Here is a 16,686-nt window from a genome sequence, read left to right on the forward strand (position 1 = left end):
GCTGGAGTGCAGTGGAATGATCTCGGTTCACTGCAACCTCCGCCTCCCGGGTTCAAGCGATTCTCCTGCCTCAGCCTCCTGAGTAGCTGGGACTACAGGCGCCTGCCACCACGCCTGGCTAATTTTTGTATTTTTAGTAGAGACGGGGTTTCACTATGTTGGTCAGGCTGGTCACAAACTCCTGACCTCAAGTGATCCGCCTGCCTTGGCCTCCCTGTTTTGCTAGGATTACAGGCGTGAGCCACCGCTCCTGCAACTATTTTCATTTGACTGATGGGGCAGTGCACATTTTGGTTTGCATTTGTATTTACGAATGTTTGAGAGAAAAAACTCAAATATGTTACAAGCCTATGTGTCTGGTTCCATTTTGAAGTACTGACCTAGGATCTCTGTACCTACTGAATTTTTTTTGAGTGATAACACACACCTGAAAGTGCATAAAGTGCAGTCTTAAAATGTACAGCTTGATCCTTTTTTAAAAAAAACATACACGTACGCCCATGTAACTACTGTTCATATCTAGATGTTGAACACATCCAAAACATCCAACATAACCATAATGTTCCTCTGCACCTTCCCCGTCTATAATCTCTCAGAAGTAAACCAATATTCCGACTCCTATAAAATCCTTTAGCTTTACTACATGTTTCAAAGAAAACAAATGAGAACTCTGAAGGACATTTAATTGGAAAACTGCTTTAGCACATTATAAACTTACCAATTTGCTTGTAAACGCTAACCATTTGGCGCCAAAATCCTGTGAGCGTCTTTTAAGCCGTTCTTTCTCAAAGCACCGCCCCACTTTTTACACCACGCCTCCTTTTGCTCTGTTCCTTCCCCCACAATATTGGGACACCCTAGGCGGTAGAAGAAGCCGCTTTTCTGTCATGCGCATTGCGGAGAGGCGTTCTTCCCTCTTTCCCGACTTCACCACTCACTGGGATCAGACCCCTGTCATGCGCATTGAGAGTCCTCGAGACAGGCGCTCCTCGCAGCACCGTCGTGCGCTTGCGCTGAGCAGCCCGCGAGGGCGGAAGTGGGAGCTGCGACCGGGAGGAGGGGGCGCCGCGCTCGCTGTGAGGTGGGCAAGCGGCGGAAATGGCGCCCTCCGGGAGTCTTGCAGTTCCCCTGGCAGTCCTGGTGTTGTTGCTTTGGGGTGCTCCCTGGACGCACGGGCGGCGGAGCAACGTTCGCGTCATCACGGACGAGAACTGGAGAGAACTGCTGGAAGGAGACTGGATGATAGAATTGTGAGTGCGGGGCGGCCGGGGTCCTACGTCCGTGCCTGGACACACGACTTCACCCCGCACGTTCCTCATGCAGGTCGCAGGCTCCCCAGGACTGCGCCTCCGAGTTGCGGAGCGAGCGTCCCCGACTTCTGCAGCTCCCCAAACTCCTGGGATCTGCTGCCAGCTTGGTCCCACCCCCTCGTCTCTTACCCGTGAATGTTGTTTCTTCTGGGGTGCACCCTCGTTTCGTTTCTCGGGCTGTGGTGCGCCCAAAGTGTTAGCGCCAGTGCGAATTCTGACATTTTTCCTGACTTTGAGGATGCGATTGGGGCGCAGGGAGGGAGGTGTCTGACTAGTGTCTAAGTAGTTAGAGTGATTCTTCACAGACTTCTACACTTATTTTCACCACATTTTACAGAAGAGAATATTGAGCAAAATCTCTCCTCTCCTTTTGTCTGTCCTTAAAAGATAGTCTCTTTATGGTGTTGGCATTTGGGGCTTTTAAGCTTTTTTTAATGGATTAGGTACGTTTCTTTTTTATTGTAAATACTGAGTCAATTCAAGTTGGGTTATTTTTAAGTTTTCGTTTTCTCTTTTTGCCTCCTCTTTTGCTTTCTCTTTTTTTCACTCCTCATCTCATTTTTCCTTTGGGTGTCTTTGTAGTGTAGAGAATACCTTGGGTTGTGACTCCTAGGTCTTTGTAAATGGTATACATTAAAAGATAATGTATTAATGTATACACTCTCAAGAGCGCCGGGTCATCATTTATTGCTCGAACGAAATCATGTATCTTGTGTGGTGATTTCAATTTAATAATATCTGTTCTGCAGCGATGGGAAATAAAGTATCTGCCTTTGCTTTAGATGCTAAGTTGTTGATGGTGGTATTATATATATAAGCAGTATTACTGATAATAGTAAAAGCATGATTACTGAGTATTAACTGTGTACTGGATACCACTAAGCACCTTTACACACATACCATATTTAATTCCCTACAAATTCTCTATGACAGATGTTTTTCACGTTTTACAAATGAGTAACAAGATACTTAAATACTTTAGTTAACCTATGCAGATATTGCTGTGCTGGCTTTCTTTGGGTCTTCAGAGTAGGCATACAGTAATTGTTGTTATAACACATTCTTCTTTAAAAAGGTTCAGCTGGAAGTGGCGTACGCTACTCAGGAGATTGAGGTATGAGGATGGCTTGAGCCCAGGAGTTCAAGAGATCCTGGGCAACGTAGCAAAATAAATAAGTAAATAAATGAAAAGACAAGAGGGTTCAGGTGAGTGTCTTCTTGTGTCACGAATACAACAGGGGTTGTCAAGGAGGCCAGTGAAAGTGACATCCCCAAGGGAGAACCCAGAAGGCTAAATCAATAAGTCCTGTGTTATTTTTAAAAACAACAAAACTGGCCGGCACGGTGGCTTACGCCTGTAATCCCAGCACTTTGGGAGGCCGAGGCGGGTGGATCGCGAGGTGAGGAGATCGAGACCATCCTGGCTAACACGGTGAAACGCCGTTTGTACTAAAAATACAAAAAATTACCTGGGCGTGGTGGCACGCGCCTGTAGTCCCAGCTACTCGGGAGGCTGAGGCAGAAGAATGGCTTGAATCTGGGAAGCAGAGGTTGCAGTGAGCCGAGGTCGCACCACTGCACTCCAGCCTGGGCGACAGAGTGAGACTCCATCTCAAAAAAAAAAGTAGAACATTTATATGGAGGGTAAGATAAAGGGAAATATTCATAGTATGCATATAATCTGCAATTCTGAAATGAATTTTCATTCAGGCACCATTGAAAGCTTCAGGGGAGAGGAACTATGACACTTTGTTTTTCAGTCATCATCATGAGTAACTTGTTTTAGATCGTGCCTGTAAAATAGTGTTATAAGCAATGTATTAAGCAATAGTGATCGTGTGTGTGTATGCAAAATACAGTCAAGTATTACTCAAGGATATTTTTTAACTCGTTATGGTCCAACTATATAAATACAGCAATCAGAAGTAGTATTAAGGAGAACAAGACTAACAAAACATTGAGTATGAGGTAAATCCACATTGGAGCATCTATCTGAAATTATGCTATAGAGTAGTTTTTCTTTTTCCTTAAGTAGAGATTCTAAAGTAAGTTTTTAGAAAGAAACTTACAGCCTGGGCAACATGGCAAAAACCAGTCTCTACAAAAAAATACGAAAAATTAACTGGGCGTGTGAGCAGGCATCTGTAGTCCCAGCTACTTGGGCTGAAGTGGGAGGATGTCTTGAGCCCGGGAGGTTGAAGCTGCAGTGAGCCCAGATCACGCCACTGCCCTCCAGCCTGAGTAACAAAGCAAGACCCTGTTTCAAAAAATAAAAAAACAACTGAGCAACAAAACGAACCTGAAAAAGAAGGACTCTAGTAGTTTTAATAATAGTCTGCTCCTAATTACAAGTGAATTATCTACAGTAAATCCATTTCTGCTCAGAAGTTTTGTCATGGAGATATTTTCATTGTAATACGATTTATTGTTAGGAGCTTGGCTTTTATACTACTAGTTTGTCTCGTTCTACAATGTCTATTTTAGGAGTTTGGTTTTCATAAAACAAGTTAAGAAAATGTGAAGTACAGAAACTATAGTTTTGCGTTTAACTGCTTTAGGCTTTATTCTTCTTGGTTCTGTTAAAAAAAAAAAAAAAAGAACAACCCTGTGGTGTATTATAAGATAAAATACAATAAAGTGGAAAAATAAGATCCTCGGGAGATAATACCAGAGGAGTAATTTAAATGCTAATATGCTTGCATTTGTAAATCCAAGGTCTTGGAAACAGGATGACCTAACTGGCCAAGAGTTTTGTTTGGCCTGCTTAGTATTTGTATGTGGGTTATTTTTTGAGGTAACATTCTCATATAAAAATGCAGCTCTCCATCTTCTTTTAAATATGAATAGCCAGCCTTAGTGTGCCAGCATCCTTTGTGGCAATCCTACTTAATAATGGTTGCCACCTTAAGATGGAATATGTGCTTTCTTATTCACCACAGCCCAGGACACTTCTATTTTTCCAACACCTTGCATTTGTGACTCTGCATTGTAAATTATTAAAATTGGTGAGCTCTAACTTTGGTCTTGAGCTTTCTGGTGGCCACACGTTAATAGGGAAATGCAAAGGTTTTTTAAAGAGCTGTTTTGCATGTGAAAAAATCCTGTGTCTTGTTCTCAGAATTTTATTTGATTAGCATCTTCAGTTCATCATTCTTGATTTCCGGATTGTTAGATCTGCCCTTAAAAGTTTTTCATCTGCATAAAATTAACCACCTTGTCATCTTCAGTGTTTTCATATGAAATATTCTTCATAAGTTATACATTTAAATTTTTTATCCCAAGATAAATGGTCATACTAAAGTGCTTAACTTTTTTTTTTAAAAAATCTGTATTTCTTAGTTATGCCCCGTGGTGCCCTGCTTGTCAAAATCTTCAACCGGAATGGGAAAGTTTTGCTGAATGGGGAGAAGATCTTGAGGTTAATGTTGCGAAAGTAGATGTCACAGAGCAGCCAGGTACTGTAAGTCTTTGGTTAGTTTTGTTTCTTTGCTGTTTGGGTTGATATATTTATCCTGTTTTCTACATTACATAGTCTTAATTCTACCTTTCTTTAGGTTTTGAAAACCTAACAGTCTGCAGCTAGTTAACCTGACTTGTCCACCTCCCTGCTGGGGGCTTAGTGTGCAATGGTTGCAAAATGGAGATTCCCTGGTTGTGTATACACCTCATTCCTTGAATGTGTTGCTTTAAGGGTTCTTGAAGACATTACCCTCTTTTTATTCTTGCCCACATAACTGCCTCTGATTTGTTGTTCTTTGCATCCCAGGCCCCAGACTAGTATGTAAGATGCCTTTGAGAAGTCCTAGAACACTGTGGTTCAGGTGAACATTGGCCAAGCCACATTTGCATCCATACCAGGCTTCAGAATAAGGAGCATGTGGTTGAGTTTTTTTCTAGAGTCAAGGTCACGTTCCCTGACAAAAGAAGATCTGAATCTCTGAAATTGAGTTTTAAATTTAGTACCTATGATTTGAGGATGTGGGCTCCTAAATATAAAGCCCTCGTGGTTGTGAGGTCAAGTGCACTCCTGACTTGGTCCCTGGACAGTGGCAGGTCCTGCCCTTAAGGAGGTTCCTTCCACAGACCAACCTCATCTTACCGTTGTTGGTAGTCACACTACCCTTGGGTTCTTGGCTGCCCCATCCCTAATGGTAATAATAAGTAATATTTATCGAGTGCTTGCCTATTATAGCACTCTTCCAAATATCTTGTGTTTATTATTTAATCCTTATACATCCCCGTGAAATATGTAATGTCCCCATTTCACAGATAAGAAAACTGAGGCACAGGTCAGTTCTCTGTAATATCAGTGCTTGACACATGGCTAACAATAAATGTTAGCTGCTGTTATTTTTGCCTGTCTTATGAAAGATTCATAGTATTTTCCATTTTTAGCAGCACCATAAACTGCCTTTGTTTGTTGAATGTCAAGTGCAATTCCATTGGATTTTAGATCTAAGATCCTATTACCTTGTACTCTCCCATGACTTATTACTAGTAGTCTTAATTTTGACAGTGATATAAATGAAGAAGTGTTTTTATTTATTGAAAAATGTATTCAGTACTCTAGTTCTACATACTTTTTAACTGAGATAATGTGCAGTATTGTGTTTTTTAAAGTTGCTTTAAGTACATAATTCATTTTTAAATTATGTATTACAAAGCTCAATTATACTATTAGGTATAATTTCATATTCTTTCCTATTAGTATGTATTTAAATAATTCAAAGTCACCTTTTAAGTAGTCAGGGATTGGCCTATGTAAAACCTGCTGTGTGTTCTTTATTTGTAGGACTGAGTGGACGGTTTATCATAACTGCTCTTCCTACTATTTATCAGTAAGTATTTGAAGATTCTAAATTATGGAGAAGGATGCATTATAGTGTAATCAGAAGTAGTAGGCCTCTGGCTTGGATCATGTTGGAAGAGCTGAGATAATCTCATTATATTCAGCAGGTATTTTAGAGGGCTTGTTTTGCTTAGTAATATCTTAGGTGCCTTTAGGTAGTTGCGTGATGTGTGAAACAGTCTCTGTTCTCAAAGATTTACAGTTGTTTTGGAAAGTGATGTTCTTGTGAAATGGTGTGATCCTGTTCAGCGTGTTAAGTCATTATGAGTCCAAAGTAGTGATGAGTCCTGTAGGAAATTGGATAAAGGAGAAATCACAGTTACCTGGGTTGGTTCCCAGAGAATATGGGGTTTAAATGAAACCTTGGAAGTAGAATTTTAAGAGTGGAGCGTAAGCATTTTATTCCGAGGACAATCTCATAAACAGTCATTAACAAGACCATGTTATGTCCAAAAAGTAGCTAAGAAAGTGCTGTTGTACAGCCTTGGGTAGAGTAGTAGGTGCCAGTTCGGTGATAAATCAGAATGAGCAAGATTATGTAGTCTTCAGTGTCAGGTCTGTTAGTTCGGCTTTATCTTCTAAATTGAGGGTATCAAATCTCAAGTCTGTGTACCTGCTGTGTACCCTAACATTATGTAGCTGGTAGGTTAAATACCAGGAGGTACTGAAAATAAGTTGACAATTCTTGTGTTTATAGCGTGCTTTTCTTTGCCCTTTTTTCTTTTTTTCATGTTTTTAAAATTCACCCCTACTCCCTTTACATCTATGTAAATTTCTATTCGCTGTCTCCATTAAGTGCTTCTGTCCTGCTCTTTTCATTCAGTCCTTTTCCCCACATGCCCCTTCAGTCTCTCCCTTTGCTTTTCACTTCTTAGTGCCCTGTGACCTTATTTGGAATTTCCTGCTCTTTTTCTTTTAGTCAAAATTGTTTACCATGTCCTTTCTCCTATTTCCTACCTGTTGAAATCTTACCTATGCTTCAAAGAATAGCTCAAATGACACTTCACAAAAACTTTGTGTTTTGGGGTGGGGGGCTTCCTTGTGGTCTTTACCTCTGGGTGAATAAAGGGTCCCTTAACCCTACTTAACAGGTCCCTAGTAGGGAGCTGATGAGTTTTTGCACTTAAAGATGTTGGAGCCAAGTGAACGTTTATGGACTCTGACAGAACTTTCTACATTGGGAATGGGAAGGAGGAGGTGGATCTAAGGAAGGCTGCAAAGCTGACTAAATAGTCACTGAAATGAGAGGAAGGGAAGCACTGTACCAGATGCCTCCAGTGATTTAAAGCAGGGTGGCTGAGGTGATGCTATTATAGCCAAAAGTACTAGAAAAATGCCTTAAAATTTTAAGTTATAGCTTAACAGCTAATAATTACTATGTGCCAAGCACTATTCTAATAATTTTTATATAATTCTTTTAATATGTGTATTACACATAAGGCTTAAAAGTACTTTTCTGAGATTTATCTACTTACTATATTTCATAATTTCATTACTTGGAAGAATAACAGTAATTACATTTTAAGGCTTATGATTTAAAAAAAATGTAACCTCATTGTTAAATTGGGGGTTAAAATGTCATGAGTAGGTAAATAGTATAATTTGCTATTAATACTTGTACATTGCTAATGCTTTTGAATGTTAGAATTGACTGTAAAGTGAGGTGAAAAAATAGCAAAATAAATATTAAATTATTTCTCAGTCCTGGATAATATTTAATTCTGATTCTCTTTAGTTGTAAAGATGGTGAATTTAGGCGCTATCAGGGTCCAAGGACTAAGAAGGACTTCATAAACTTTATAAGTGATAAAGAGTGGAAGAGTATTGAGCCCGTTTCATCATGGTTTGGTCCAGGTTCTGTTCTGTAAGTATGAGGGCTTTTTCTCTTACCCATTTCATAATTAATTGGAACAGATAATTATATTTTATGTAAAGCATTCTTACTCAGTTTGTTTCTTGAGCTGTTAAGGTATATCCACGTTTATTACATGTTTGATTTTTTTTTTTTTTTTTTTTGAGACGGAGTCTCGCTCTGTTGCCCAGGCTGGAGTGCAGTGGTGCGATCTCGGCTCACTGCAAGCTCTGCCTCCCGGGTTCACGCCATTCTCCTGTCTCAGCCTCCCAAGTAGCTGGGACCACAGGTGCCCACCGCCACACCTCGCTAATTTTTTTGTATTTTTAGTAGAGATGGGGTTTCACTGTGTTAGCCAGGATGGTCTTGATCTCCTGACCTCATGATCTGCCCGCCTTGGCCTCCCAGAGTGCTGGGATTACAGGCATGAGCCACTGTGCATGGCCTACATGTTTGATCTTTTTAGTTTGACCTTCTAAGTCAAGCATATTTTCATGCTTCTTGAGTTAGAGAAGGCATTTTATAGAAGTAAGTTGTACACCTTTTCAGGAATATTTTAGCTTGCTAGATTTGGTCATATGTATCATCAAAAACTAAATGCCCCTAAGAGTCTTCACAGTGTAACGGGTAAAGCTGTCACTCGAGTGTAATAATTTGAATGAGTAGGCTCAAACTTGTACTCATGCTACCTCCAGACTTCAATTTGTTTTTTAATGTTCTGTTTCCATAGAGACCGTCAAAAATTGCCGATACCAACTAAATTACATAAACTTCAATTCTTAATGTCAAGCGATTGAATTATGTTTGGTTGGTTATTCCACGTGTCTGATAACTTCTTACACGAATAGTGTGTATAAATGGTGACCATAATAGTGTGCCTAAGCACTGAGCTTTATAAATATCTAGAGGGTAGATGAATTTCCTCGTAGCAACTGGCAATGGAGTGATAAGGATTGGAAGTAGCAAGCATGCTTTCTGCTTTGCTGTTGGAATACAAGGCCTCACTGGTCATGTGAGAGACCTCTGGGAATAGTGAGTTTTGCTGAGGTCACCATGGACTGATCCTGTGTGGCCATCTGTCTCTTCCTATACTCTCACCACACTTACCTTTGGAGGATAGGGAGTTGGGACAGTAATCACATAAGAGAAAAATGCTCTAGATTCTGGGGATGGGAGAAAGATCAGCCCTGTTAACACTCACCCATTGAACTACCATGCGCAACTCAATTTTGGATCCTACTGTTCCTGAAATAAATTACTGCAGACTACAGTGAGGCTATACGGTGCTTTATGTTTCAGTTCCTTGTTTCTCTTCTCACTTGGCTTTTAAACAACAGAAGCAACATGATTAAAATACCTTTCTATGTCGAACTAAAAGTATAACTGATTTTTGTTCTCTGAAATCTCATCTCATAAATGAATCTTGTCCTTCTCCAGTAGAAGAAAGTAGTTGCTTGTAAGTCTATTTTCAAGCAGCTACAATTGGGAACTCACAGACCTTTCTTATTTCTGAAGCATGCCTTTTTAAAACTGGCCATTTAATTATGTAAAATACTAATTTTTGCTTATATGATGACTTAGCATTTATTTCCTATGTAATAATTTTGTATATCATTAAAAGATGTCAAACTAATGCTCTTGTAAATTTTAATTAATTTCAATAAAAAAGAGGGATAGTTCTTAAGTGGAAAGAATTGGCTTGACAATTGTTTCCAGTCCTTCCTTTAGCCTCCCTTTGGTCATGCTTTAAAGGCTTTTAAGGGTGAATAAGAGTTTCCTTTTCCAACTGGTTTCATGGAACTTGTAACCCTTTACTCAGTGTATTGGAGAAATCATCAGATGAAAGACAAAATATTAACATCAAAACAGTGGGAGAAAAGGAAAAAAATACTGTCAAATATTTTTATTTATGAGGCTGTCACATGGTATTGTCAATTTAGAAGCAGTTTTCATGAACAAGGCTTATTACAGGCATGAAATCAGTGATGTATCACTAGTCTTGATTAACAGCAATAAAATCTGTCATACTGGGGAAATTATAGAGTGGAAAATAGTATGTATAGACAAAGCTGTGTATGTTACTCAGTTTTTTAATCATCTCTTTTATTTTTAGGATGAGTAGTATGTCAGCACTCTTTCAGCTGTCTATGTGGATCAGGGTATGGACTAAAATATTTTTATCTTAAACATTTTTACCACTATCACTTTAACAAAAATTAACAGGTTTTTAGTTTTTTTTTTTCTTTTGATTTTAGACTTGCCATAACTACTTTATTGAAGACCTTGGATTGCCAGTGTGGGGATCATATACTGTTTTTGCTTTAGCAACTCTATTTTCCGGACTGTTATTAGGACTCGTAAGTATTTCATTTTTGGAGTGCTAGGAAGAAAGATATTTAAAAATGTGATTATTTAAAATAGTTACATTAGCTGTGGCATATATTCTACATTCAGATTTCTTACAATGTTTATTTTTACAGTGTATGATATTTGTGGCAGATTGCCTTTGTCCTTCAAAAAGGCGCAGACCACAGCCATACCCACACCCTTCAAGTAAGTATATTTTAAAATGTTATTTTTTATTCACTATGGTCCTATTCATTTCTGTAATCACAATCACACATTTCACAGGTTGCTCTTCCAGCTTAGAATTCTAACTGTGGATTGTTGGTCTTTATCAGCTATGGCATAAGGGAAGGTAGAGGAGATGTATATTTCATATAAGAATGTAGCCCAGTGGATTTTGGAACATTGTTATTTTCTTGACTCTTATATTATGGGGAATTTTAACATTGCATATAGCATGTAGCTATTTAATAATATTTATTTGGTGTCAATTTATAAGTGGAATATATTCTACTCTTGAAGTCTTTCATTAGTATACCGGCCGCCACATTTGAAGATTATTCTTTGAATGCCAGCCAATTGTAAGTTTTTTCTGGTAGGATATTGGGAAAAGCAATCTATAGTTGATTTAGGATGTCACTGACACTGAACTGTACTACAGAACAATTTAAATAATTACAAGCATTTACCAATCTTGTAATTGTACTGTTAATGGAAGCATTTATATTTGCAGTTCTTAAAGAACTTTTACTTATCTGTTACCTCGTTTGCTCTTCAGCAACTCTGTAGTAGAGTGCATAGGTGTTACTGCTCCCATTTTGTACTTGAGGAGACTAAGGTTCACAGTCACACAGAAGTGACAAAGCTGATTTTAACTAAATCAGACTTGTGGCCTGATATTCCTTCATTTATGATGTCTTTTGTTTGTTTGTTTGTTTGTTTTTGAGACGGAGTCTCGCTCTGTTGCCCAGGCTGGAGTGCAGTGGTGCAATCTCGGCTCACTGCAACCTCTGCCTTCCAGGTTCAAGCTATTCTCCTGCCTCACCCTCCCAAGTAGCTGGGACTGCAGGTGCCCACCACCACGCCCGGCTAATTTTTTGTATTTTTAGTAGAGACGGGGTTTCACTGTGTTAGCCAGGATGGTCTCCATCTCCTGACCTCGTGATCTGTCCGCCTTGGCCTCCCAAAGTGCTGGGATTACAGGCGTGAGCCACTGCGCCCGGCCATGATGTCTTTCTTAACTTAGGGCTTATTGAGATCAAAATTTCTGAAATGAAGTCTATGGAGATGGCATTTATAGTGTACCTTGTCCTTTCATACTGGTAGGTCATCTTTTCATTTCTTAGATAGTTGCATTGATACTAAAAAGGACATGCATAGGGGATGGAATCAAACCACTATTTGAGAACCCCTATCTTAGAGAAAGTGGTTACCAATAGGAAAATCTATAGGCCCCGGGGCCTGAAATAACTCATCTTTTGGTGTTGACCATACAAACTTATTAAAAGAATACTGACTCTGATAGAATCCTTTCTGTGCAGTATTGTGGAATACGTAACTGGTGTACACAAAGAGGTAAGTGTTCTCAAACAAGAAGGGTAAGTCAGTGAATAGGCACAATTTTAGAAACTTTAAAAGAGTTGAACCTAAGGAAATGACAGAGATAATACTCTACCTCTTTTAGGAAGTTACAAGGGAATTCATTTCTTGGAAATGAAATTTTTAAAATGACTTGGCTAATTAATGTCAAGCTACTTAAGTTTTTCTGTCCTCTATTATGATCCACAGTAAAAGTCACTAAAGAAATCTTTACCTTTAAATATCTGTTAATTTGGAGGGATTGAAAGGTATAAAGTAAAGGGTTTTCTGAATGCCTTTCCAAATCATTCAAAAAGAAGGCAAGCATGGTCTCTGAGCCAGAGAGATCTGATTGGGCATCCCATCTCTACTACTTAATAGCAAAGCAGTATGACAGACATTTTTTACCCTCTGAGCATGTAACCTCTTTTGTGAAATGAAAGTAATTATATTTGCCCCTTTGGATCATTATGACACTTAGGAGATAGGTATGTAATGCTCACATTATCCTAGTAACATATAATAAGCATTCAGTAAGTAATCACTGTGCATATGATTGTGTAATTCGTTTTTCTTTAGTAATACAACTGGTATTAATCCAGACTTTAAAGTGATATTGCCATGCCCCTTCCGTAATGGAACACATGATTTGAGTTGTTTTCCAATATGTGTGCTTGTCTTGATTTTGAGTTGCTAGGGTTGCTAAGGAAACCCAACTCAATCTACTATTAAGCAAAATTGGAATTTATTGATTTATGTAGCAGTGAAGTCTGAGGTCAGGGTTGACTGGATCCTTAAGGCTCAAATGATGTTGTTAAGATGCTGTTTCTGAGTTACTCAGTTCTCCACGCTTTGACTTGTTCAATTCTCAGTTGAGTGCTTTTTAGAATTTTTTTTTTTTTATTTTTCTAGTTTTTTTCTGCTCACAAGGACATCTGGATCAGTTTGGCCCTTTCTAGTCACTATCATAAGGTGGTTAGAGAAAACCATAGTCACAATCTAAGAATAAGAAGGAAATTCATTTTTTTTCTACACCCACCTATTTTTTGGAGAAATTTTGGTGCACTCCGCTTGTGTAAAGGTCTCACTTTTTGGAAACCAGGGTTTCTCAACCTTGACGCTATTGACGTTTTTGGCCAGATGATTCTTAGTTGTGATGGACTGCCTTTTATACACTGTTGAATATTTAATAGCATTCTACTTGCCAATAGCACTGCCCTTTTCAGGTGTGAAAAAAAAATATCTCTAGACATTGTTAAGTGTTCTTGAGGAGAGGGAAAACTCGCCCTTGGTAGAGAACCACTGCTGTAAACTAGTATTCACCAGGACCGCCTGGGGTGTGGCATAGGGAAGGGGCTGTTACCCCAAAATAAAGATGGATGCCAGGCAGACTAAACAACAGATTGTTCATTACTGGTAATTTTTCCCCATGGTTTGTTCTGCCTTATTAACCCAATCCTTCCTTGTGGGTCCCCCCTCCCTGGCCCCACCATTCTCAATTGCCTAGGACTGGGGGCAGTCTGAGATCATTGAACAGAGTAAAGCTCTTTGACCCAATTCTGTCTCCTGTATCTCACCATGGTGTGCTCTAAGCTTAAGTTAACTAGCAGCTGGCCATATAAAACATCGAAAGGGTGTGTATTTATTCATTGAGATGTACACTTAAGATTTGTACATTTTATTCTTGTAACTATATTGTAATAAAATCATATATATGGGGGATGAGTAAGGGGAAGCACATTTATAAGACCAGAAGATATGGACAGAAATACAACCTTCAACTGTAAATGTGTGATTTCTGTTCCCCTGGGAACTGAAACAAGGATACTGTTTAAGTTTTAGTATACTTGTTGACCAGAAGTTTAATAGCAAATTAATATGAGATAGTTTTTTTTAAAAAGCCATTCAAATTTAGCAGTGGGGGTTGTGTATCACCATTAGTGACAGTAATTTTAGTAAGTTCTGATAACCTACTACCATTGGACCAACCAGTTCTTTTTAATGCTGTATATTTTCTTACAGCTTCCATATTCATAACATTAATGCTGATTCATTAATTTCAGTTCAGTTTATAAATAGGTGGGTAATTAGAATGACTTTGATAACTAAAATGGCTCAAACAATTTTTATTTTTATAATATTCATGGTTTTTTTTATCTTATCTTGAATAACTTTTTCCTTTTGGAAATCCAAACATGATAAATTTATGCCAAAGCAGTTTTTGGGCATATGAGACATTGTATCTTGATTTTACTCTAAAGCAAATCGTATACATCAACAAAAATACATTTTTGGTCTTTGTCTTTAAGAAAAATTATTATCAGAATCTGCACAACCTTTGAAAAAAGTGGAGGAGGAACAAGAGGCAGATGAAGAAGATGTTTCAGAAGAAGAAGCTGAAAGTAAAGAAGGAACAAACAAAGACTTTCCACAGAATGCCATAAGACAACGCTCTCTGGGTCCATCATTGGCCGCAGATAAATCCTAGTTAAATTTTATAGTTATCTTAATATTATGATTTTGATAAAAACAGAAGATTGATGATTTTGTTTGGTTTGAAGTGAACTGTGACTTTTTTGTAGATTGCAGGGTTCAGTCTAGATTGTCATTAAATTGAAGAGTCTACATTCAGAACATAAAAGCACTAGGTATACAAGTTTGAAATACGATTTAAGCACAGTATGATGGTTTAAATAGTTCTCTAATTTTTGAAAAATCGTGCCAAGCAATAAGATTTATGTATATTTGTTTAATAATAACCTGTTTCAAGTCTGAGTTTTGAAAATTTACGTTTCCCAAGTATTGCATTATTGAGGTATTTAAGAAGATTATTTTAGAGAAAAATATTTCTCATTTGATATAATTTTTCTCGGTTTCACTGTGTGAAAAAAAGAAGGTATTTCCCATAAATGGGAACTTTGCCCATTGTCTCAAGAAATGTGTATTGCAGTGATAATTTTGTGGTCTTTTTAGAGGTATATTCCAAAATTTCCTTGTATTTTTAGGTTATGCAACTAATAAAAACCACCTTACATTAATTAATTACAGTTTTCTACACATGGTAATACAGGATATGCTACTGATTAGGAAGTTTTTAAGTTCATGGTATTCTCTTGATTCCAACAAAGTTTGATTTTCTCTTGTATTTTTCTTACTTACTATGGGTTACATTTTTTATTTTTCAAATTGGATGATAATTTCCTGGAAACATTTTTTATGTTTTAGTAAACAGTATTTTTTTGTTGTTTCAAATTGAAGTTTACTGAGAGATCCATCAAATTGAACAATCTGTTGTAATTTAAAATTTCGGCCACTCTTTTCAGATTTTACATCATTCTTGCTGAACTTCAACTTGAAATTTTTTTTTCTTTTTGGATGTGAAGGTGAACATTCCTGATTTTTGTCTGATGTGAAAAAGCCTTGGTATTTTACATTTTGAAAATTCACAGAAGCTTAATATAAAAGTTTGCATTCTACTCAGGAAAAAGTATCTTCTTGTATATGTCTTAAATGTATTTTTGTCCTCATATACAGAAAGTTCTTAATTGATTTTACAGTCTGTAATGCTTGATGTTTTAAAATAATAACATTTTTATATTTTTTAAAAGACAAACTTCATATTATCCTGTGTTCTTCCTGACTGGTAATATTGTGTGGGATTTCACAGGTAAAAGTCAGTAGGATGGAACATTTTAGTGTATTTTTACTCCTTAAAGAGCTAGAATACATAGTTTTCACCTTAAGAGAAGGGGGAAAACCATAAATACAATGAATCAACTGACCATTATGTAGTAGACAATTTCTGTAATGTCCCCTTCTTTCTAGGCTCTGTTGCTATGTGAATCCATTAGATTTACAGTATCATAATATACAAGTTTTCTTTAAAGCCCTCTCCTTTAAAATTTAAAATATTGTACCATTGAAGAGTTTGGATGTGTAACTTGTGATGCCTTAGAAAAATATCTAAGCACAAAATAAACTTTTCTAACCACTTCATTAAAGCTGAAGACCAGTATGATTTCTAGTTGCTTTTTGAAGGTATGCTTTATTACTTTGTATTTAACGATGTTCAGATGAGTAGTTGTGTGTTCCTATGTATGTACTTGATATGTGTGATCAAAAGACTGCCTTCTTTTTCTATTGAGATGTTTAAGGACAGTAATGCTCATTAATCAAGCATTTTTTTTTTTAGTGTTCTAGTATATGTGAAATTGCCAATTTTTTTATTAGAAAATATGTGACCAGAAAGATTCTATAGAGTAAAAAATCAAAGCAAAACAAAAACCACAAAAAGACCCCTGTACTACAGAAAATGTAAAGTTGGCTGAACAGATAGGGTCTTGAAATTTCAGGAAACGTATAATCTCACAGTTCTTAAAGATTGTCACTGTAGACATCTGAGTAATTAATTTTCAGTTGGTAACAGGCTTATAGAAACTCTTTGGGATTATTTATAAATGGTTCAGGAAAGAATAAGGTATAGTAAAAGTAATATCCTGGAGAATTCTGGGCCATCTACCCACCATTATCAATTCAGCTGCACTACTGAAGTATTGTAAAATCTGATCTCTAGAGGAAAATACAGTATTCTACCTTACGTTGTGTAAATACTTAATGATTATCAGAAAGACTGAAAAAAGTTTTAATGAAGAATTCTGGCTACATCTAATAGCTGCCATTTACCAAGTACCTACTGGAGCTTTGTTGTTTTCTTGCATTTATTAATTTAGTCCTAATGACGACTGCAAGAC

General features: G+C 37.5%; 1 protein-coding gene and 1 non-coding gene across 2 annotated transcripts; both read left to right on the top strand.

Moving 5' to 3' along the window:
• Window positions 1-889: 889 nt before the first annotated feature.
• TMX1 (thioredoxin related transmembrane protein 1) lies at window positions 890-15,931 on the top strand. Its single transcript, XM_054449115.2, has 8 exons — window positions 890-1,250; window positions 4,650-4,765; window positions 6,103-6,148; window positions 7,895-8,023; window positions 10,125-10,170; window positions 10,267-10,368; window positions 10,492-10,564; window positions 14,245-15,931. Exons 1-8 carry the CDS (start codon window positions 1,099-1,101, stop codon window positions 14,421-14,423), a joined length of 843 nt encoding a protein of 280 aa, XP_054305090.1. The 5' UTR covers window positions 890-1,098; the 3' UTR covers window positions 14,424-15,931.
• Window positions 4,884-5,018, top strand: LOC129013378 (small nucleolar RNA SNORA70). The gene has a single exon (XR_008493864.1). It is a non-coding gene; the product is annotated as a small nucleolar RNA SNORA70 (small nucleolar RNA).
• Window positions 15,932-16,686: the final 755 nt, after the last annotated feature.

Source organism: Pongo pygmaeus, chromosome 15, assembly GCF_028885625.2.
Source record: "Pongo pygmaeus isolate AG05252 chromosome 15, NHGRI_mPonPyg2-v2.0_pri, whole genome shotgun sequence".
NCBI classification, from domain to species: Eukaryota; Metazoa; Chordata; class Mammalia; order Primates; family Hominidae; genus Pongo; species Pongo pygmaeus.

Coding starts and splice junctions, on each gene's coding strand:
- TMX1 (XM_054449115.2), top strand. CDS start 1,099: ATGGCGCCCTCCGGGAGTCTTGCAGTTCCCCTGGCAGTCCTGGTGTTG. Junction 10,171..10,266: donor AGCTGTCTATGTGGATCAGG/GTATGGACTAAA, acceptor TTTTGATTTTAG/ACTTGCCATAACTACTTTAT. Junction 10,565..14,244: donor GCCATACCCACACCCTTCAA/GTAAGTATATTT, acceptor TTTGTCTTTAAG/AAAAATTATTATCAGAATCT.